General features: G+C 42.9%; 1 protein-coding gene across 6 annotated transcripts in view; it reads left to right on the top strand.

The window, feature by feature from the left end:
• kiaa1217 (KIAA1217 ortholog) overlaps positions 1-23,569 on the top strand; it is a 167,620-nt gene that overhangs the window by 32,490 nt on the left and 111,561 nt on the right. For 3 of the 6 annotated variants that reach the window (XM_084049198.1, XM_084049196.1, XM_084049195.1), the window contains exon 1: positions 3,859-4,399. The exons of 1 other annotated variant lie outside the window; for it this stretch is intronic. In XM_084049198.1, coding sequence (XP_083905324.1) covers positions 4,030-4,399 — 370 coding nt within the window. In that variant the 5' untranslated portion in view covers positions 3,859-4,029. Of the gene's footprint in view, positions 1-3,858; positions 4,400-23,569 lie in introns of those variants that run through there. 2 more of the 6 variants (XM_084049197.1, XM_084049193.1) reach the window with 1 other exon arrangement.

Below are 23,569 nucleotides of genomic sequence, written 5' to 3'. Positions count from 1 at the left end.
AATCTGTACTGTAATTGCCATAAGACCTAAGATATTGTTTCTTCAACAGAAGCATGTGGGCAGAATATGCATGTGTGTATTTGTTTCCATGTTGTTGTTTTTTTTTTTTTACCATTGTCTATTTATCAAGGTTTCATATAAGCCTTAGTATTACAATTTGGTATAGTTAATGGAACTTAGCCACTGTGCTCGAACAGAGGTTTTGTGTAAATGATTTGCTCTCACTGCAAGTTTTTGCAGAGTAAAATGTACAGTAACATCTAGTATTATTTGATCTCATGGACGTTTAATCTCTCTCTCTCTCGCTCTCTCACTCACTCTCTCTCTCTCTCTCTCTCGCTCTCTCTTTCCACATTTATCCTTCTCTTTCGCTCCTGCCAAATCCACAAGACATTGAACAGCTCCATGGAGAGGTTATTAGGTTTTAACCTGAGGTGGAGACCTACCCACTTAACACTATATATATATAGGTCAACATACTTCCCTTCTGCTTGTGCGAAAGTATGTTATTTCATAGGAATGAAATGACTGTTGTCTGGTGTGTCATGTTTGGACGGCTTATAGTGTGCAATAGTCACAAACAGTGGTGGGGGAAGGGAAACGTGTTATGTGGGGGGGATTGTGGAAATCTCTTGCATGGAATTTGTGCATGGAATTTGTGTGTGTGTGTGTGTGTGTGTGTGTGTGTGCGTGTGCGTGTGCGTGTGCGTGTGAGTGTGAGTGTAAACTATGAATGACCCATAAAGCACATTTTTAAAGCTCCCACTATAGCAGTTGCATTTACAGTACACTCGTGTCATCCCCGCTTTAAAGCGAACGGTGGGAAAGCCGTGGTGGCATATGGAAAACACAGAATGTGGCTTTTTTCTATATCGGGAGTCTTCAACATCCCCTCTCATTTGGATGATATCTAAGTGGTATGGCCCTGACATGGAGAGGAACCCTCCCCGCTATGCCTGATTTATACTTGGGTCGCCCACCGGAAATAGCAGATCTACAAGCTCCCATCGCGCTGCAATGCCTATTTTCATACAAAATGAGCATTTCGTGTGAAAAGGTCTAAATCACCCGTAACACTATGGCAGTGGTGCAGTGGTGTGTGTGTGTAACTTTTATGAATGTGTGAGTTGTCCTGTTGCACTGTTGTTGATCCAGTGTTTGTTTACTGGAATCCGTTTTCCAGTGCCAAGTGTCTGGTGACCCGATTGACACATCCCTGTGCATTGTGCAACACGTGCTCATTTCACACTTGGGTTGTTGATGCACCACGTGTCACTCACAGCCTCACAGACCAGACAGTGTTTGTCTGCAACGCTTGATAACGATTCTGTAGACTGGGGTCACTCGCGGCATAGTCATACCGTTTGCCTGTGAGGTCAGGTGCAATTATCGAGGCTTCTGTTCTAGTGTCCATTTTTTGTTAAATAGGGCTAACATCACTATCGTCTGTGTCGGGTGGAAACCTCACATCAAATATGTTACTTTTCAGGATTCAAATAAAAAAACATATTTATTTTGGAATTATTTTTTAAATTTCACTGGAGGATGAGCCCCTTGAGATGCAGCATCTCGCTGTCGAGGGGGTCCTCAAAATAGCAAAAATAGCAAAAGTTACAGCTCTCCAAGCTCAAAACACGTCGCTTTGTGCCGCGTTTTGAGCTTGTGGATCTGCTACTTTTTATACTTTTGTGTGACGCTGTAGTATGATCAAGTAGGGCGTAAATTATTTCGGAAAAAAACACAAAAAAAGTTAAAATATGGAGATAAGAGGTTTCTGCCGGACAGCTATATATCATCCCATGATAAAATGTGTGTTGTGTCAGCGGCTACCCTGCTAAACACTGATTGTGAACGATGCTTGACATGCTTGCTCTCTGTTGGAGATGATGGTGTTGTAGTGGGGCAGATAATACTGTGGGGATGCACAGTGGCTCGCTCCCAGCGCCTCATCAAAGAAGACTGGAAATGTTTTCCACTCGGCAGCAGAGGAGTTAGTTGAGAGTGTGAGAGGCGGATTCTGTTCTATTTATTTGTTCTTTGCAGTTAGACTGACTGACCCTGACAGTTGTTACATTTTCAGTTAAACTAACATTCCACAGTTTACCGTGAGGATTTGTTCGAGGAGAAAAAGTTTGTGATAACTTAGCTTGGAGCTCCAGTCTGCTGCCTGCTGCTTTGTCATTTTTTGCGTCCTCTCAGCCAGAACTGCTCTCTGTAACCCACTCGCTCACAACACACACACACACACACGCACACGCACTCACACGCACACGCACACGCACACACACACACACACACACACACACACACACACACACACACACACACACACACACACACACACACAGCCAAACGTACATGGAACTCACTGAAACGTGCGCTGTTAATCCTCCCCTTCTTTATGCTCGTTTTAATGCTCTGTACATTCCACCATTGAAGGTGTGTGTGTGTGTGTGTGTGTGTGTGTGTGTGTGTGTGTGTGTGTGTGTGTGTGTGTGTGTGTGTGTGTGTGTGTGTGTGTGTGTGTGTGAGAGAGTGCGCGGCTGCGTGCGTGTGCGTGAACAAGTTCAAATGTGTTTTGCAGCTTACGTTAGTGCGAACATTGTGTCACATGATCACATGTGAGGAGTGAAGATGATCTCACTGAAGGAATGGAGAGAAGAAAAAATATATAATTAAAGTTGACCAGAAACAGAAAGGAGGAGAGAAAAAAAGATATGCATGTGAAGCCCGTGATGGTGCAGGAGTGTTCATCTGACACGCGCGCGCGGATTCAGCAGCTGCACCTAAAGAGCAGGGATCCTCCGCTCAAGAATCCCCTGGCACTTTTATATTGTCGTCTCTCTCTCTCTCTCTCTCTCCCTCTATCGCTCTACCTCATTCCCACCAACTCCCCCCCTCTCTCTCTCTCTCTCTCTCCCTCTCTCTCTCACTCTCTCCCTGCCTGAGCTGTGGAATGGTCACCCACTGAGCATCAGCAAAGAACAAAAAAAAAAAGAAGAAAAAAAACACAGCGAGGGAACTGAAAACCGAATCAGAAGAGCAGGCACAGGAGAACGGACAGACGGACGGGAGATTGAACGGACGGGAGAAGTGGAACGGATGAGGTAGGAGAGAGAGAGGGAGGGGAGGGAGGAGAGAAGGAGCGTCTCAAAGTTGACAACCCACGCTTGTGATGGAGCGCAGAAGACCGAACGGGAGCACGGGAATTTAAGGAAAGCTAAAAAAGAGAAGACCGGAGTGACACACCAGAACGACGGGGGAGAGAAAGAGAGAGAAAGAGAAAAAAAGGGAGATTAAAAACTGGAATTGTGCTGACTCTGAAAAAAATCTCACTGCCTATTTGACTTTGGCACAGAGCGACCTGTCACTCCACTGATTTACCCACAGTCACTCTCACACACACACACACACACACACACACACACACACACACACACACACACACACACACACACACACACACACACACACACACACACACACTAATGCACACACACTCACTCATACACTAACAAACACTCGCACTCGCTCAACACACACACACACACACACACACACACACACACACACACACACACACACACACACACACACACACACACACACACACACACACACACACACACACACAGTTTTTGTGTTTGCTTTGGAGGATGATCCCAGGAGGAGACCACGCCAGGAGACAAGAACACCTTCCAAGGAGCTGTTAACACCCCCTCCATTGCCCTCACTCTCCACCTCTCCTCTGCCTTCCCAAAAGTACCCTCCCACCTGGCCCTCTCTCAGCCTACCTGCACCAGTCACAACTCGCTGAGCATTAGGGACTTTCTCTCTCACACACACACACACACACACACACACACACACACACACACACAGTCGTCTCACCAAGAGCCAAGAAGACCCTGGATTACCCTTGGGACCCCGGCTGCAGAACAGGCTGTGACTCAGAGAGAGAGAGAGGTTGAAAGTGTGTATGTGTGGAGTGTCTTCTCTGTGGATCCGCAGACTTGTCAGACCCCCAGCATGTCCAAAGCCTCCAGGCTGGCCCGGCCCGCGTCCACGGGGCCGGGATCCAAGCTGGCCCTGAGGAAGGAATGCCCTGGCGCGCCGAACGGGAGTAGAGCGCCACGGGTGGTGAGCGTGGGCGAGAAGCTGATGAGGGCTGGCAGCGACGGCGTCGTGGCCAAACAGAAGGCCTCGGTGCCCACCACCACGCCGCTTCCTCCACAGGACAAAACGCAGAGCAAGTCGCAGCCTGAGACTCCGACGACGAACGCGACCCACGGTCAGGTGGGCTCGGGGGCGAACCAGGCTCAGAGTGTGGAGATGGTCCCGCCCAAGAGCAGACTCAGCCCGCCCAAAGTCTCAGCGCAACAACAGGGAGGCGTGCAGAGTAAGTACCGAGACTAATGCATCACGAACTGGCGCTCTGCTGGCTTAACACTGAGTTAAGTTATTAGCCAGATGTGTGTGCTAAGAGGGCGGTTTTGTAACGATTTTGTAACAAGTGTTTGGCTACAATCAGCCAGTGCAATCAATCACACATTTGACATTTGCATCCAATTGTCATTGCCACTGTTGTCACTCAATGTCAAAATATGTTGCCTTTTCTGTGGACTATAAATGTACTTTCTTCAGTTTACACCCTTTCTGCTCATCTTCAGCAGCTGCTTTGTATTTGCTTATCTGTGGAAAGTACATTCAATACACTGGGGATTAGGGGAATTCTCTTTTGTGTTCCTTTTCAGTTTCTGCTTGTTGTGTGTTTAACTGGTATTAGTAATGCCGGTATGTATTGGTGTGCGTGGATTATATCCTCTGTATCTGCTGATCTACTTGGATCCGTCCAGCGGAATAATAGGGTGGATTGGCATTGTCTGGGATTGGCTTGATACTAAACCAACAGTTATTTAGAATGAGTGTTGACTTTTCCAACATCCTTGACTAGGAGGTGGAGGTGAAAGGCCTCGAGACACCCTGATGAAGTTGACTCTCAGAAGTCAGAACACATCATTTTGTAGTATGTAAGGTAGCTAGAGGAGTAAGAGGACTATACAGAGCTATATTGAGTGTGTGCGTTATCTCTCCCTGTTTGAATGTTGCTGTCAGTACCAGCAGCTCCTCTTTCCTACTTTATCATTGTAGAGAGAGAGACATTCGTTGCTTTGGCAGACATATGTTTCCCATGTCAATAGAGCCCACTTGAATCGAAATGAATGGAGACGGCTCTTATCACTCCCCTTTTGGCCCTCTAACCCACATTCCCGACTCTGCAGGGGTCCGGAGTTACCCCGCCCACGGTATTGTAAGGTCACAGTCATCTCACAGTTCTGGCAGGCAGCACTGAATAGCCACGGTTGTTAGAGACGTGAGGAATTTGTGCCCATTGCATATGCAATTAACTCAGGTAAGTTTAAAAGTCTGATTGACAGGCTGGCCCTTTTTTTTTTCTTTTTATTTGGCTTGCCATGCATACACTGTTTGTCTGTTTCACGGTTTCCTGTCAATCAGCATGCTTGTCTGAGAAAACGATTCCCATTCCGTGTGAGGGATAGGTTTGTAAACTGAAAAACAAGAGGGGTGGGAGTTTGGGGTTGGGATAAAGGGGCTGAGGGGGGGGGGGGTGGGGATGGTTGTGGGGTTGGCTGAGTCAAATGAGAGGGTGACAGAAGGAGGTCAGGAATGCGAGCTGGGCATGCTGGGAAATCTGAAATCTACAGGTCTGGATCCTTTTTGCTGAGTGTGTGTGTGTGTGTGTGTGTGTGTGTGTGCGCACGCGCGTGCATGTGTGTGTGTGTGTGTGTGTGTGTGTGTGTGTGTGTGTGTGTGTGTGTGTGTGTGTGTGTGTGTGTGTGTGTGTGTGTGTGTGTGTGTGTGTGTGTGTGTGTGTGTGTGTGTGTGTGTGTGTGTGTGTGTGTGTGTGCGTGCGTGGATCTGTGTGCCTACCCCTCCCTGCTGTAAAGGCAGGTTATGGGTTATGAGGGGCAGGTTTGAACTGGAAACCAGATGTTCTAGTCTGCATCACTTCCAGTCTCTTCACTTCTTTACATAAATAGAGGACTAGCCTGCCTCCTCCTCACTGGCCTGGCTGCTGCTCTCTAAATTCTGTACCACGGGCTGGGGTCAGAGTCAAAACTTCATTACTTGCAAATGATGAAGCATTAGCTTACTTACTTACTGTAAGTCTTCATCATTTCTTTGAAATATTAGCTGCAGCGTCAATTTAATGGGAACGGATTTTCCAGTCTGAATAAACTGACCACCCTCAAAACACAAATGACATTAAAAGAAAAAAATCTCTTTCCTCACATCCCCCATCTCTCACTGATTTTCCTGTCTCTTTCGTTTGCCTACAGATTCTTTTACCATCTTCTAAAACATCTTTATCTGTCACACTTAACCATAGTGACAGCACTGGAACTCTTGTGTTTGCAAAGTTATTGAAAGACTCCACCACTACCCACCACACGCATCACTCTGCATTATGAAGCCTTAAGAAACACGCATGTGCGTTTGTGTGCTTTTGTGCATGTATGTAATATGTATGCATGACATGTGCATGCATATTTGTGGTTGTACGTGCATTTCAGAATTTGAGCGCAGAGAGACTCTGCACAGTTATTCTCCAGCACTCCAGCACCCTCCAGTACCCTCATCAAAGGGATGTGATTTCTCACATCCCTTTGATATAACACCTAATTGTGATTCTTGCACATTTCCTACCTTGTGCCTGCTTTTCGCATTTGTTTTGTGAAAAAGCAATTTACACCTATAATGACATGATCTTAATAGGGATGCCAGGAAAGTGGTTAAATATATATCTTTTTTAGGGTATAGAATTTGCTTCTGTATTGGGAAATTGGGAAAGTACTCATAGTAAAAAAAAAAAAGAAATGTAAAGAATGAATAACTTTTTGCATAGTTGTACTGTATACAATACAGTAATAATTTGTGTTTGTCGCAAAATTCCAAGGCAACACCTGGACTTGTCCCAAGGCTTACAATCGACACACTTTCCCTCTACACCAAAGCTCTTTGCTGAAAGCTCACGATACTCAGCGTTGTGATGTGTTGTGAGCTTGTAGATCGGCATTTGTTTTTGCACCGGAATAGGGACGCTAGTAGTGATGTGCGGGTCGGGTTTTTTCATGACCCGCCCCGCCCCGCCCCGCCCCGCGACGGAACCCAACCCGCCTCAACCCGCCCCGCGAACCCATATATAAATCTACGGCTCAACCCGCCCCGCGACCCGCGATTTTTTTTTTATTCTGTAAAATCATGGTTAGAAAATAATCCCCAAGTGTATTCAAACTGTTTTATTGTTATTATTCTTATTCTTATTAGGAATAAAGACAAAACAAGAGCATGTTATTATTTTTATTTTTTTTGCGTGTGAGAGCGCGTGACCCGCTCACCCGCAGCCCGCAGATTTTTCTCCGAAATTCTGACTCGACCCACCCGCGCCGCGGGTTGACCCGCGGGTCCCGCGGGTTACGGGTCAACCCGCGCATCACTAGACGCTAGGGTTCATGTGGTTAAATACCACTCGAGCCCAGGGATAACGAGGTTAGCTCGCAACATTTTCAGTCTACTTAAGCCTTTGTATGAAAAACCGAGCTGCATGGCTGAGGTGCAAATGTCAGGGTTTTGCCCCGGGCTCCTATCTCCCGACACATTGACCACAAACTGAAAGAGAAGAGCAGAAGGTCATGGAGAGGCTGCTGTGTCACAGCGCTGTCAGATGATCAGTGTGTGTGACAGCCTGACAGGTGACATTTGTACAGTGTGAAGGCCACTCTTAACCCATTTAGACCGGAAAAGCGTCATTTTTTCTTTGGCTATTAAAAAAATAGCAGATATACAAGCTCATAGTACGGCACCGAGTGCCGCGCTATATGAGCTTGTAGATCTGCTTTTTTTTTGTTGCTTTTTTTTAAAATCGTATACCCCTCCCCCCAGCAGCAAAGATTTGAGTTACAAATGTTCACTTAAAAAAATGTTTCAAATATTTGCACAAATTTTCACGATTTTTCAAAAATAGCAGATCTACAAGCTCATAGCTTGTACGTACATGAGCTTGTATATCTGCTGTTTTTGAATAGCCAAAGAAATCTAAAATGACAGAGGTGCGTTCCCGGATTGAATGGGTTAATAATGCCTTCACGATCAGAGATTCCGTCTGACATTTCAGCGAGTCTAAATATACGGTTCACAGAAGATACTCAACTCCCTCCTAAACTGATGCCTGGTTCCAGATGAACGTTGAGTGAATGTTTTGTTTAAAGCCTCCCTATGTAACTTTTCTTTTTATGAATGAAATGTAATTTTGTCCAATCTGTATGGTAGAATATGTTAATACAATATAACTTATACAATTGGGGTGTATTTTGTCTCCCTGCCTCCCTCCCTCTCTTCTATTGAGAGATTTAGATTGTGTCAAAGGTCATGTCTCACCTAGACACAGGATATGACACGATTCTTTTTGGTTGGAACAAAAAGGTTATTGTTAAAAGGTTAAAGCTCTATATATACCGATAGTAAACATTGCTGATTCTGTCTGTAACAGGGTTCTCCCCGTCTCTCCAGCTCTTTAATAAATAGAAAATATTATTTTCAATTGGGTCACCAATTTCTTCCAATTAGGAGAGACTAGAGAGCACCCCACAAGATCATTTATCCAGCGTGTGTTCCATCCAAGGGGCAAACCCCCTTCGCTGGAATTGAAGCTCACTTCCAGGTTCTCGTTCAGCCTGTTGTTCCTATTAATGGCAGATGTTGCTATTTCACCTTCTAACGTTTGCAATACATTATAATCTCAATAGAAGTCAATGAGGTTTTGGGCGAACTTTACACTTGATTTTATTACCTTAGTAAACCTTTTCATATCAATTAATGATAAAGTAGGCTATGTTTCTAGGGTTTCTACTTCTACCTCGCTGCGTTTGCAGCCAATAGCATTAATTTCCGGTTGCATTTCGGACCGGTTATAGAAAGAGAAATAGGCTATAGAAACCAACCGACGTAACGTTGTCCATATTTTTTTTACGGTCTATGGTTCCATCACTTCCAATTTCACTTGTTTTATCCTGTATCCTGTATGAGTTCTCTCTCCTCATTGGATGATATTGGTATCCTGACCTGAAAATGTATTCTTAGATTTTTCGATGTATTCTTTGATCACTGACAGGGTTCTTTCTCAAACACACTATAGGAATTACGATTATGTTTTCGCGTAAGCTCTTCATAAGAAGAAAGGGAGGGGAGGGAGGGAGGGAGGGAGGGAGAGCAGGTAGTGAAACAAATAAATCAAACATTAAATAACATAAATAACACGGCAGGTCTGGGGCCCTGGAATAGCTTAGACCTTAGACTGATAACAGACTCTCTCTCTCGCCTTCCCTCTCTCTTATCAACCCTCTGCTATCTCCAAACCTCCCCAGACTCATGTGTCGGACACAGACTAGTTGAATGTTTCAGCTTTGGTCTAGCCAGGTGAACGCTTTGATCCGCAGCATTCCAGGGTGTGTTCTCTCTGGGTCCAATTTGGGGTCAAAGTCATGGGACACCGCGGCGGGATGACCTCACCTATTGTCTGATTGATGGAGTGAGTCAACGGGGAGAGTAAAGAAAGATTCATAAGCCTGTCTGCGTTCGCCTTTTACTCACCCAGGCTTTACTCACTCACCCCCTGTAGGAGGAGTTTGTTGTTTCTTGTCCTCAGCGGCATTTCAGCAGTGGTTTTTAATAACAGAGAGTTGTCTATACATGAATGCAGAGAACACTGACTCCAGCTTCCTGTGAAGCATCACTGATTGCTATCAGAATCTGTTGCTTTTTCACCACTGTCTCCACATGTCTGCTGTGTATTAATGCTCTAATGATAGCTTGGATGCTAGAATTCAAATTACAAGAGGACAAAGTGCAAGCCTGTGCGTGTACATTTACTCAAGTACTGTGCTTAAGTACAATTTTGAGTTTGTACTTTACTTGAGTATTTACAATTTCCAATACTTCTACTTCTACTCCATTACATCTCAGACTTTTACTCCACTACAATTATTTGACAACTTTAGTTACTAGTTACTTGAAATTCAGATATAAATTATGATATTATGAAACATACATTAACCACTTTAGTCCTATTTTATACCTAGGCTATTTGAAAACAGCCGATCTACAAGGTCACAACGCGTCACATCGCGACGCGTTGTGACCTTGTAGATCTGCTATTTTCAAACATTTTAGTAATTTTACTTTTGCTACTTTAAGTACATTTTGATACTAAATACCTTTGTACTTTTACTCAAGTAAATTTTAAATTCCGGACTTTTACTTAAGTAAAACATTTGAGTACTTTTTCCACCACTGTGCGTGCGTGCGTGTGTGTGCACGCCTGCATGTGCGTGCTTGTGTATGTGTGTACGTACGCGTGTAGTGTACGACACGTGTGTATACATGTCTAACTTCTGTGACTAGAATTGTGTTTACATGAATTGGTAACGTGTGTGTACACAGTATCTGGATCAGTGCTAAGCAAAAGTGTGTTAACACATGGTTCACAGCCAACGTGTTAGTGCACTGTAGCTGACAATGCGTGCTGTCAATGGACTGTGAGAGACGCTGGTACTTCAGAGATTCCACCACATGGCTTTTTGGCAGATGGCTGGGGCAAATATAGGTGGCGCAGCATTTGGCATCTGGCGGCTCTGGAAAACATTGTAAAGAAGCTAGTTTTGGCACAGTTTGCGGCGCACACGTGTCTATGTTTGTTTAAAAACAGATGGGGTTTTACATCCTACAAATAAGAAATTCACAGACCAAAAAAAGTTAAAGGAGCAGATCGCTGTGGGATCACCCCCATTTTGTTGACATCAGAGCCAAGAGAAGGGATTACATTAATTGCAGTCACTCATGGCTCTTAAACCCCTCGGTTCATGTGTTTAAAGTGCACAAAATGCTTTCCTTTCCTTAACGAATGCATAATTATGCCATTCACCAGAATCTGTTTCAGTCGTTTTTCGGCGTCTTACAATTACCACACCTGCTTTGGAATTGGTGTAACCACCTGAACCCCCATGCATCCATATTGGCCAAAAATAGCCGATCTTCAAGCTCACAACGCATCGCGTCGCGATGCATTGTGAGCTTGTAGATCGGCTATTTTTGCCGAAGAGATTTGGTGTAGGTGGAAATAAAAAGTAAAGTTACAACTCGTTTTTACTAAGAATAGAGGGTTTAAGTGGTTAAGACATCTGCGGCATACAGACTGCAGACTGCGCACTGTGCAACATCCCAAACACGTTTTTACTCAAGAGATCTGCCAAAGGGGAATTTGGGAGAGACGGGTTCACAGACGGGTCCTATCCAGACGTCTCTACTTTGATGTAGCTGACAAATGCAGCAGCATCTGTAATGACGAGGTGTTTTTAAAAGAAAAACTCTTTACTCCCCTCAAGTCAAGTAGTAAAAGGTCAGCTAGACTGTCCATGTCGCTCCCCTTTGAGCAGAATGGATGCAAACCCCCAATGTTTGTAAACACATATACAATACAAGCCAAGGTAATAAGTGATACTATTCTTTGAAGAAACAATATCTATATAATTTAGGGCGCGTTCGAAAATACAGCACTGAGTGCACTGGCCAATACAAACTAATAGGCGAGTGTGCTCCGGTGCGTAATTTCCGAACGCACCCATAGTGTGTTCCACTTTCTGCACAGGAGCAGATGAGACAGACAGCATGAATCGACCATAATGATGTCCGTTTTTCCAATCAGACGCGATGAAAAAATAAGAAAAGAACCAAGTATAGTTTCCTGCCCTGGCATGGTCGCCATGGCAGCAGTGACAGTTAGTCCATGTCTTTGCAGCTGCACAAGACCACTCACCTTTGTCATTTTGCACCTTAAATGAGTACCTGGAGCCTAAGGCTATTTGCTGAGCTTTTTACTTTTATTTTACCTTTATTTATACAGGTGGACCTGAGGTGTTGTTTTGGTCAGACAGCAGCAACGATCACACAAAGTTACAAACAGACAGGACAGTCAATACAGAGACAAGACAAGGGCAAAGAAGCTGGGCAGATTCAGTTCCTGCTGTAGCGTGTACCAGGTTGAGGGGGCAGAGTAGGAGAAGGCCTCCTCAACAAGTTCTGTACGGACAAAAGGGACGGAGAGTGATGAAGCCTAGGTAGCAATAGCATAGGCTATAGCCACACATAGTTAACTATAGGATGGATTTAAATGAAAAGACACCCGTGTCAACTTAAGGGTAGGGTAAGTGATTTACTTTTATTAAAATAATTGTTAAATAGCTCTATATTCTGATAGTACTCATTGCTATAGAGTGTTTGTTCAGTAAAAGGAGTCTCCCATGTCTCTCCAGCTCTTTATTAAACAAAAGTGCTCTCTCCTGATTGGCTTAAATTGTGTCAACCATACCTGAACATGTACTATATTCTGTTTACTAAAGAGCTGGAGAGACCCCGGGGGCTTAACAAATGCTCTGTAGCAATGATTACTATCACAATATAGTACTTTTTAACAAAAAAAAAGTTCTGTCACATGACTCATTAGAGTCATGAGTCATGAGATCTCAGAGCTCCACTGTGTTCAGAAATGAGTGGATACGTGCGTCATCCCTCAGTCCAAACAGATGACAATCAGGCCACTGAGCGAGAAGAAAGGACTTTGAACATGACTACCCCATGTGTTTGCATCACCTTGTCTGGTCTTGTGTGTTGTTCTTTCAGAGTCAATGTGTTTCTTTTCTCCTGCTGGAGCTACTCTTTAGATAAACAACCTAGAGGGGAGAGGCTTTCTCTGCACATCTGATTCAAGATGAGACAAAAGAACTGTTCACTGTTATACCAAGCCTGAGTCACAGTGTTATAACTCGTGGAAGTTAAAACTGTCTGCCAGAGCCTGTTTTAGATGTCAATTATGACATGAGTGATGGACACATCCGGTCAGCTGTTGGTTTGTAGGCTAAATATTATTAACCAGTTTAGTTTTAGCCAGCGCGGGCGGGGGGGACCCAGATCATTTCTCCTAGTATTGTGTTTATTTGTCTTTTCTTTTCTTTTCTTTCTTTTCTTACCATAATAACTATTGGTCAATAGTTAAGTTTAATAGTTTTAAGAAGAGACTTGAAATCCTCAATAGACTTGGCACTTCTAATGGTAACCGGAAGGCTCGTCCCAAAACACACTCGTCCCCATTTTTTCTGCGGACCGCTCGCCCCCAGCTGTTCTTGTGAGGTTACGTTTAGGAATAAGTTTAGGTTTAGGCATAGTTTTACTGAGGTTAGGTTTAGGAATAAGATAAGGTTTATGCATAGTTTTACTGCGGTTACATTTAGGAATAAGGTTAGGTTTAGGCATAGTTTTACTGAGGTTAGGTTTAGGAATAAGATTAGGTTTATGCATAGTTTTACTGCGGTTACATTTAGGAATAAGGTTAGGTTTAGGCATAGTTTTACTGAGGTTACGTTTAGGAATAAGGTAGGTTTAGGTTGGAATTGCCCCGGGCGAGCGTGTTTTGGGGCGAGCGTTCTTGTATTCCTTTTAATGGTAAAGGGCAGGCTATTCCAGAGCCTATAGGGGCTGCTGCAGCAAAGGCACGATCTCCCCTGCATTTTAGCCTATTTATCGGCTAAAATAGCTTTTCATTCTTAGCTTGTCAAAAACAGACAACCAGGGTTCCTTTCCGTCTCTCAGATTGATGTATGAGGTGTGTGGTTGTAGCCTCAAGCATGAATATGGCTAATTCCCGGGACTGGTGGTTCTAAGCGGATGCAACATTTCCCTTAGGGCTTCCTCTGATAGAGTCAACACCGAAATCAATATGGTCTCTGCCTCCCGTCTAACCCGGCAAGCCCTTCAGGCACACTCCATTTACATCAGTGTTCTGCTGTGGGAGTGTGTGTGTGTGTGTGTGTGTGTGTGTGTGTGTGTGTGTGTGTGTGTGTGTGTGTGTGTGTGTGTGTGTGTGTGTGTGTGTGTGTGTGTGTGCGTGTGCGTGTGTGTGTGGACGACTGTGTACGCCTGCTGCTGCTGTTTACACTTACTTAGCACTGCATATTCACGCACTATGAAACTGTTTCAGCACTTGGTTCAGACAGTGCAAATGGAATCTCCTGCTGTGTTAAAAAAAAAGAAATCTTGTAATGTCAACACATTGACATTCCATTAATATTATATTAGTATTTTACATTGTTGTCGGTTGAGGTCATTATAATACTGTTTGTGTGTCCCTGCAGCATACTAAACAGCTACTGTATGTTTTCCACCAGACTTAAGTGCCACTACAAGTCAAGTTGAAATACAAAGAGAATACTCAAATTAACTGACATGTCCATTAAAGATAACTCACGGTATACGTATACAGTATACATAAAATTACTGCCAACCAGTTTTTCATAACATACCGTAGTCTGTTTCAAGGAAGGCCATTTGTATTCATTTCAGTATGATATGGAAATCAACTTGCAGAGAATTGAAACTTGCTTGAAAAAAGGTTAATCCAACACACTAATACCATTCTACGGTTAAGTTATGTTGTTGTTGCATTTTCGTGCATTGTAATGCATGAAATTATTTCATGTCAATGACATGCTGGTGGTCCTTTAATGGCCGTATGAACAAATTATGTAACAACATACAACATGTACAAATAATGAGCCCCAATGGCCATGGTTTTCTGCTATTGTATCATTGTGTGTCTATATATACTACTCCCTTTGTGACCTTGTCTTGTGAGACAGCTTAACACAGGGGTGAGTATATCGCAGGAGCCCTAAATCTTGCTCCTACTGTCCAAAAACAGATTACCATTGATGATCTCTAGATGCCCCCACTTGTCAAAGACAAAGACATCATTATACACATCACCAGCACTCTCCATGTAAGGCTGTTACTCTCAATCATTTCTATTCTTGGGCCTAAATCAGAATAGAAAGTTGCTTACTTTTGACTGGGAACAGGATTTCCTTCCCTGCATTGTGACTTTCTCAGAGACTGAAATTGCACTTCTTGTTTCCATTCTAGTTACATTATTGACCTCAACTGTTGACAGTTTGACATGCAGGCATGCATTGTTTCTTTGTAGGTAGAATCAGATGAACTAGGAGAGCGCGGTTTTCTGTTTATCTTATCCTGCCATAAAGCCCTGTACTGGCAGAGAGCAAGAACCTCCCCAGATACTTCACAATACAAAGTAGGATGGAGATAAAACAGCCAAAATATTCCTTTGCGGTTTTATTGTCATGTGGCAAGGAGAGAAGTGATTCAGTAATAGTATATATTTTCCCCCTCTGTGAAATGTCCCTGTTGTTACTTGAGTGTTACTCCCAAGGTCACTTCCCTCGCTTGGGTTATGCCATCTTCACGCTCTGTAGGGTAATGTCCAAAGTGAGGAAGTGAGCGCTCCATCAGTGCATAAGAGGGAGCTTTTAAAAGCCTTTCTTGAAGGCATGGTCATGGTTTTAAGATCAGGAAGAGGAACTAGTTGTAACTTGAAACCAGAACTCCTATGTCTCAATTCTTTTCACTGAAAGGGCACTCAGCGTGTTTGCTCTTTGCATGACCCCTGGCCCTTAAGGAAACTGATAGGTCGTGTGGGCAGTTCAAGAGAACTGATTTATTATTCTTTACTCGTCAAAAAAAAAGTAAGATGATCCTGAAGCTATTACTCTGTCTGAGGCCGATGATGAAACAATGTTCTTTTGGTCTGAACTTTGTTATGCTATGTTTTTGTTATTCACTGTTGGCCCAGTTTACAGCCCCAGAAGAAGAATGAGGAGGAGTGATTCTGAGGCTAGTGGATTCTAGTGTCACAGTTACACAGCCCAAGGAATAACTATGGTCAACTCAAAGCAACTTTCATCTTTTATACTGCAACTAGACTTTGTTGAGGAAAAGCCACTATAATCAAGTTATTAAGAAACATGCAAGCACACTACTGTATGAAGTTCAGTCATTTTGGCATTTTTGTTGTCCTTAACATAAGTCAAAGATAGGTTCAACTCATGCATTTTCAACGTAAGTCAAAGATAGGTTCAACTCATGCATTTTCAGTGTGACACACACACACACACACACACACACACACACACACACACACACACACACACACACACACACACACACACACACACACACACACACACACACACACACACACACACACACACACACACACACTCTTTGTCTGAATATTGCAACGCTGAGGCAGACGATTGTGGACACTTGCTGCACGTTGCCCCTCTGCTTTAGCCAAAGCTCAGGCTCATAAGAATTATTGACAATGTACGGTACTCCATGTGATGCGAAGTGGAGGAGGAGGGAACATTAAATCACACTGATGTATAGGCTGCCCCCCCCCCCCGCCCCTCTCACCCTCCCTTTCCTCTCTCGCCCTCTGTGTTTTCATAGGTGCACATAAAAGGACATGTGCCAAGTGAGGCAGAGGGACAGAGAGAGAGACCAAGTGAATGCAAAACATTGAAATATGCTGTCAACTTTCAAAAGTTTATACCAACCAAACTAACCTTTCTGACAGAAGATAGTCTTCCCTCATAGTTGCAATGTAACACAGCTCTGTTTACACTTGTATTTATTGCCTCCGCCAGGCCGAAGGCATGGCGAGAGAGTATGTTTTACCCTCCGTCCGTCCGTCCGTCCGTGTGTCCGTCCGTCCGTCCTATCCGTGTGTTACCACCAAATCTCCGGCACCGTTGGCCCGGTCGCTGCGAAACTGTGCACACACACTCCCTGGATGCCAATTCAGAACCTCTGCCTCAATTTTTTCACATGGGCCTGTTATAGCGCCACCAGGAGGCCGATTTGTGCAAAACCCATTTTTTCACATTACTCCTACAGTTTTTAACCAAACGTCATGCAAATCGGTACACAGTATCTCTATAGTCATGTGATCAACCCTGATCTGTCCGATTTCCCCTATTCCATCCTCATTGGTTAAGGTTGCCATCCAAAGTTTGCAGGATTGGTCCGTTTTGAACAAACTGCCTCAAACCATGAACGCAGCTTGCGATTTCCGTGAAATTTCACACGCACATTCTCACTAGGCCGAGGAAGAAATGCCACCCTTTTCACATTGGCCTGTTATAGCGCCACCAGCAGGTCTAATTTAGCAAAACACATTTTTGGAACAAAATGCCTCAAATCATGAATGCTGTGTCTGATTGCCGTGAAAGACCTAAGACAGGGATGGGCAACTGGCGGCCCGCACCGTCACTCAATGCGGCCCCAGGCCAAAATCCCCCCCAAAAAAAAGTTATTTTATTTATTTATTTTTTTACGTTTTTTTTTTTAAATCACAACGAAAAACAAAGTCATCTAAACATATCCGAAATGTGAACTATTGCCTTCAACTGTTCCAAACATGCAACTTTCCATGAACCATCAAACTAAAGATATCAAGACCTTTATTGCTAGAAGGATGCATTTCAGATGACGTAAAGAGTGCTGTGTTCATCCCAAACAGAAACCGTTCATTAATTGCAATGGTACAGTACAGTATAACATACTGTACATGGGCATACGTGCACATGCAACAGCCACCCATGTGAATGGCAACGAGCCAACGACATGCACAACACCGTCAGCACAGCGCGTATGTCACATTTCTTTGACATAAGACTTTCAGAGGTCTTTTAACTCCAGATGGTTGCCTAGCTAACTTCAGCTAATGTAGCTAATGTATGGTTCTAGCCACTGTATAACACTGTAGCGTTTTACTGCATCTACGTGAGTATACAGCATTAGCTCTTCACAGTAACATTGTTGCTGTCGGTCAGAAACCTTGTTATCTCCATATTTCTTATTTTTTTCCTCCATAAATGAATGACCTATTTCTGACATTTCTGATCAAGAACAATCCAGCTTTCTCCGCTTAGAAGCTTGCCATGGCTTCAAGCTCTGTCAAGTAGTTTACTTGACAGGTGTCTCGCCTCCACTGATCGCAAAGTGCTTCCAAAAATTGTATGGCCTTAACTGAGCAATTTGACCTGCTGTGGTACACGCCACAGGCAAAAGACGGACAAAAGACACTGACAGAGTAGAATAAGCCATTCAATAATCACACATAGTGGGCAGGAAATCATAAGGTCTTGACTTGATGAAAAACACAATCATTATGATTCAGGAAAATTATACATTTGCTGAAGTTAGAGTTCTCCTCCTAACACTATATGGACCAGAGCTAGTTGCCCTCTCTCTCTCTCTCTCTCTCTCTCTCTCTCTCTCTCTCTCTCTCTCTCTCTCTCTCTCTCTCTCTCTCTCTCTCTCTCTCTCTCTCTCGCCTCCACTGATCGCAAAGTGCTTCCAAAAATTGTATGGCCTTAACTGAGCAATTTGACCTGCTGTGGTACACGCCACAGGCAAAAGACGGACAAAAGACACTGACAGAGTAGAATAAGCCATTCAATAATCACACATAGTGGGCAGGAAATCATAAGGTCTTGACTTGATGAAAAACACAATCATTATGATTCAGGAAAATTATACATTTGCACAAGTTAGAGTTCTCCTCCTAACACTATATGGACCAGAGCTAGTTGCCCCTCTCTCTCTCTCTCTCTCTCTCTCTCTCTCTCTCTCTCTCTCTCTCTCTCTCTCTCTCTCTCTCTCTCTCTCTCTCTCTCTCTCTCTCTCTCTCTCTCGGGGATGACAGGAGATTACTCTTATTGAGAATAAAACACCATGCTATCTACTTAGCTAACACCCAATGCAAATTCATTCATATTAATTAGTCTGATAGTTTTGTTTTCAATTTTGCTTTAGTATTTTGCGTGATATCCTAGTTATTTGTATTTGTGAAATAGCCTTTGATAGTTTGAAGTAGATAAAAGAGCTGATAAGGGTCGTAAATCCTACTCTATGTTAATTAAAACTAGGCTTGTCTGGGCGTTTCTAGCCCGTTCACCAAATGGACGAGCCTATCAGCGTTGTCGCACATCGTTCTGTGATTGACAGCGACAGTTGGCCAATCAGGTGGCGAGTTCGAGTGAGCCCGAATGGGACCGAGTGCAGCCGACAAAAATGGAACGATCCGCCATTGTTTCTGTGGCCAGTTACACTTTTTACTTTCGTTTTTAAAACGCTCTCAAACTTCTTTTTTGAGGCACGGAATTTAGTTTTAAGATATCGTTTGGATATCCCTGGACATTTTTGCCAACGGGGGGGGGGGGGGGGGGGTCCGTTTTGTCAACGGGGGGGGGGGGGGGGGGTCCCTGCCGATAAACAATGCTGCCCCCCAGAGTGATTGAGGAAATTTTGTGGCCCTCACCATCTACAAAGCTGCCCACCCCTGACCTAAGAATAAATGGCACCCTTTTCACATTGGCTTATTATAGCACCACCAGGAGGCCAGAATAACGTACCTGACCTGGCGGAGACCTGTGCTCCGAGGAGCACTTTTTCTAGTTCCCATTTGTATTTAATATTTCATTGATTGATTTGTTCCACTTCTCCTTTGAATTGAATTGAACATTGAAAGAGACCAACAGGCACTGTAGGAACGCGAGAGAAGGGGGGGGGGGGGGTAAGAAGAGAAGGAAGGGTATAGGAGGGAAGAAACCAAGAGTGCAGGGGAACATGTTGAGACAGGGTTCATTCAAGCTTTGTCTGTTTATAACCCAAATGTTTGTTAGCATTGTAAATCCATTGTGTATGTTTATTGGGGTGAGTTGCTCCACCAAAGATATAGGTCAGGGTCTCTGTGTCCTTTTGGGGTGGGCTGTGAGAGTGAGTAGACGGTTCTTCAAATGAAAAAGCTTGTGTGTCATTCACCTAGTGGTGGCCTGCTGTCTTGTTCTCCTATTCATAAAGACTTCAGCACAGTTGATGAATTAATTAAGAACCAATTACCGTGTTCTCTGAAGGTAGCTGTAGCCATGAAAGTAGACTATTGCTGATTCATTTCCACCTTTTTCTAGTTGTACTATTTCAGACTCATATATTAAACCTGCTTTGTCTGTTTTGGAGGCATATCAACTTAGCCAATAGCCAGTGTGCTCATCCATTATGTAGACTCAACTTGTATGCAAATGCACACTGTTCCAAACTATCCACATACTTAATAGGTGTAATATGGTTTAGCTCTTGTAATTGATTTTTTTTTGGTTTCTAATGTATATTGAGAAATATATATTGAGAAATAGAATAAAGTATTTTTCAATGGTGGTATAATGTGGACGGATTGATGGCTGTCGAGGAATTCTGTATCAATTTGTAATTGTTTAGGCAAAGGGAGTGTGAGACACTTCACGTTATGGGGTAGAAATTTAATAAATGAGCTCTTGGGAATAGTTATATACAAAGATAAAAGGGGAACTTGCTTGTGTCGCAGGTCCAAGCTGTACCCAAAACAATACATACCAGGCATGTGCCATGTATTCTTGACTCTATGACATTCAGAGGGTCAGAACATATTACAAAAGGCGAACAACACAATAACAATAATAAGTTATAATTCTACCAAAATTCTCCCTCCTGGCCCTAAATGCATTCAAGATTTTCATTAGCCGTTTGTTGACAGTGAAAGTCTAATCTAAGTCCCTCTCAGTTCCAACAAAGATTTAAAGGCAAACTAATGACACTGATTTATTCCATGTTGCACATGGTAATCAGCTAAAAGCATTTGAGGGGCTGAGCCCATAGAAAAGGAGTAAAGACGGAGCAATGTTCTTTTTCAGCACAGCCAGCAAAAAGACTGCTGATGAGAGAAATATTACATCCAATTATAGGAAATAGTAGGTTGGCAATAAAAGGCCCTAGAAGTGGGCAACTGTCTTATCTATCATACAGTTGAGTATGATAGGGGAAAAAAACATTATAGACTGCATCAAAAGTAATCAGCAAATTTACAAATATACTATAAAACTGGTCAAACATTGGCCAAATTGTCAAATAATATGAGAAAGAGGCAAGATATATATATATATATACATATATATATCGCTGATCTACAAGCTTACAAGCTCGAATGAAACTAAATGCCTCAACTCCTACATTCCAAGTGCTTGTCAGGGTGGGGGTTCCCAGATCAAATATGATTATTTTGGGGGGTCCCCAGTTCAAATATGATTATTTTGGGGAGTTCCCAGTTCAAATATGATTATTTTGGGGGGTCCCCAGTTCAAATATGATTATTTTGGGGAGTTCCCAGTTCAAATATGATTATTTTGGGGGGTCCCCAGTTCAAATATGTTTATTTTGGGGAGTTCCCAGTTCAAATATGATTATTTTGGAGGGTCCCCAGTTCAAATATGGTTATTTGCGGGGGTCCCCAGTTCCAATATGATTATTTTACGGCCTGAAAAGGTTGAGAACCACTGCTCTATGCACCGAATTATACTGTAATTTGCTGGCTGCACAGAGTGCTCTGTCTCGTTGTCAGTCCATTTACACCTGGCATTAAAATGTGTCTTGGGTGGTCATAAAGCTATCCTGTTGTGCATACATTGAGACGCAGTAACGTCTCATTGTATGAAACCTGCACCATGTAAGAACGATGACAGTTTTCTTGTGTTCATCTCCATACACTTATGAGTACAGTTAACCCCTTACGACCTGAGGCAGTTTTTATGAAAAAGTTGCTATAGTGATGCTCAAACCTTTTTATGTCAGGGACCCCCAAAATTATGTGTTTGGCCGCGGACCCCCATCTCAAAATATTTTGTTCCAGGGACCCCCAGAAGCAAAGATTTGAGTTTAAAATGTTCGCTTAAAAAAATATGTATATTCAAAGATTTGCTCAAATTTTCACAATAAAAAATTAAATGGCAGATCTACAAGCTCATGAGAGCCGAGCTATGAGCTTGCATATCTGCTATTTTTGAATAGCCAAAGTCTAAAATAATGGTTTAAGTGTTTACACAGATGCGTTCCCGGTTTTGATCGGTTAATATAGGAAACACATTATTCTCTTATTTTTTGATAATGCCTAGGTTTCATAGAGTGTGATTGGTCACCAGTCAAACATTGGTGAGTTTCATGAATTCCATACCAGAGACCTCCGTAGCTGCAGGTGAGTAATAGTGCCCCCAGCTGTGCAACTACTAGCATTTCAGGCCCAGCTCCTCCTCATTCAGAGACTTGATATTCATTTTGCCTTAAAGACTTCTTCACCCTACATTTGGTTTCGTGTCTTTCACGGGGCTTTGTGAGAGTGTCTAATGTGGCGTTCGTTCACTAAATAGACCGTGATGAATAACCTCTTGCCGACTTTTCCTGCTTTGAAAAAATGCAACACAGAAAGATGCGTTTGAAAGCTGAACCTCTGCTTCCTAGCATCTTACAGTGTTACGTAGTACTGACTTAGAGCCAGGGATCAAAATAAATATCCTCTGCCCAGAAAATGTGTGGATGTAGAAATTACAGTAGTGGAGTCATTGGTAAGACATGGGCAGCTAAAGCTATCACAGGACTTATGTAGTTTTTAACATATTTAACCATATGAACTCTAGCGTTCCTATTCTGGGGTAAACATTTGGTGAAAATAGCCAATCTACAAGCTCACAACGCCTGGCAATCTGCTGTTTTTTTCTCAACGAGGTTTGGTTGTAGAGGGATAAAAGAAGCGTCTCAAGCAGTGGTGGAAAGTAACTAAGTATACATTTACTCAAGTACTGTACTTAAGTACAAGTTTGAGGTACTTTTACTTTACTGGAGTATTTACTATTTTCAATACTTGTACTTCTACTCCACTACATCTCAGAGGCAAATATTGTACATTTTACTCCACTACAATTACTTGAAAACTTTAGTTGCTAGTTGATTTTTATTATTATTACAAAACACACTAACCACTTCAGCCTTATATATATTTCGGCCATTTGAGAATAGTAGATCTACAACTCACAATGCCTCGCGATGCGACACATTTTGAGCTTGTAGATCGTCTGTTTTCAAAAGACTTTTTATATATTTTTAACTTGTGAAATGGGACGTACTGCACAATGATACTTTTGTACTTTTACTCAAGTACATTTTGAATACGGGACTTCTACTTGTAACAGAGTATGTCTACATTGCAGTATTGATACGTTTACTTAAGTAAAACATACGTAGGGTACATGGGTTTAAGTGGTTACGCCAGCTGTCTCTCTGAACTGTGGAGAGAATGGGGGGACTTCTGCTGAACTGATATTAACACCCCGAGTTTAATGCTCCCAGGAAGCTTGGATGCACACCAAAAAATACGATACGTGATGTTTCCAAATCTCCCAGTTTTAGGTTTAGTTTTCTACGGACATATAGGCTACAGTGAAAATGCTCATTCCAATTCAGCACACTTAAACTGATACAAGTTCCATTGTATAACACATTATATGTAATCCCTGAATTGCTCCAGTTTGGACATTTCGATACCGCTGAGGAGAGTGAATTCAGAAACAGACATCAGCATCAGACTATTTCGCTGTCTACTTCTCAGACATAATATACATGCATGGCCAGTCTGTCAGTTCCCATTGTTGAATCGAATTGTACGATGTCAAATAACCACTTATGTCTGTCTTTTTTAACCATCGGCATGTCAAAT

This window comes from Gymnoscopelus microlampas (genome assembly GCF_963454915.1).
Source record: "Gymnoscopelus microlampas genome assembly, chromosome: 22".
In the NCBI taxonomy this organism is placed as follows: Eukaryota; Metazoa; Chordata; class Actinopteri; order Myctophiformes; family Myctophidae; genus Gymnoscopelus; species Gymnoscopelus microlampas.
Note: the sequence above shows the minus strand (reverse complement) of the source record. Positions and strands in the feature narration are given on the sequence as shown.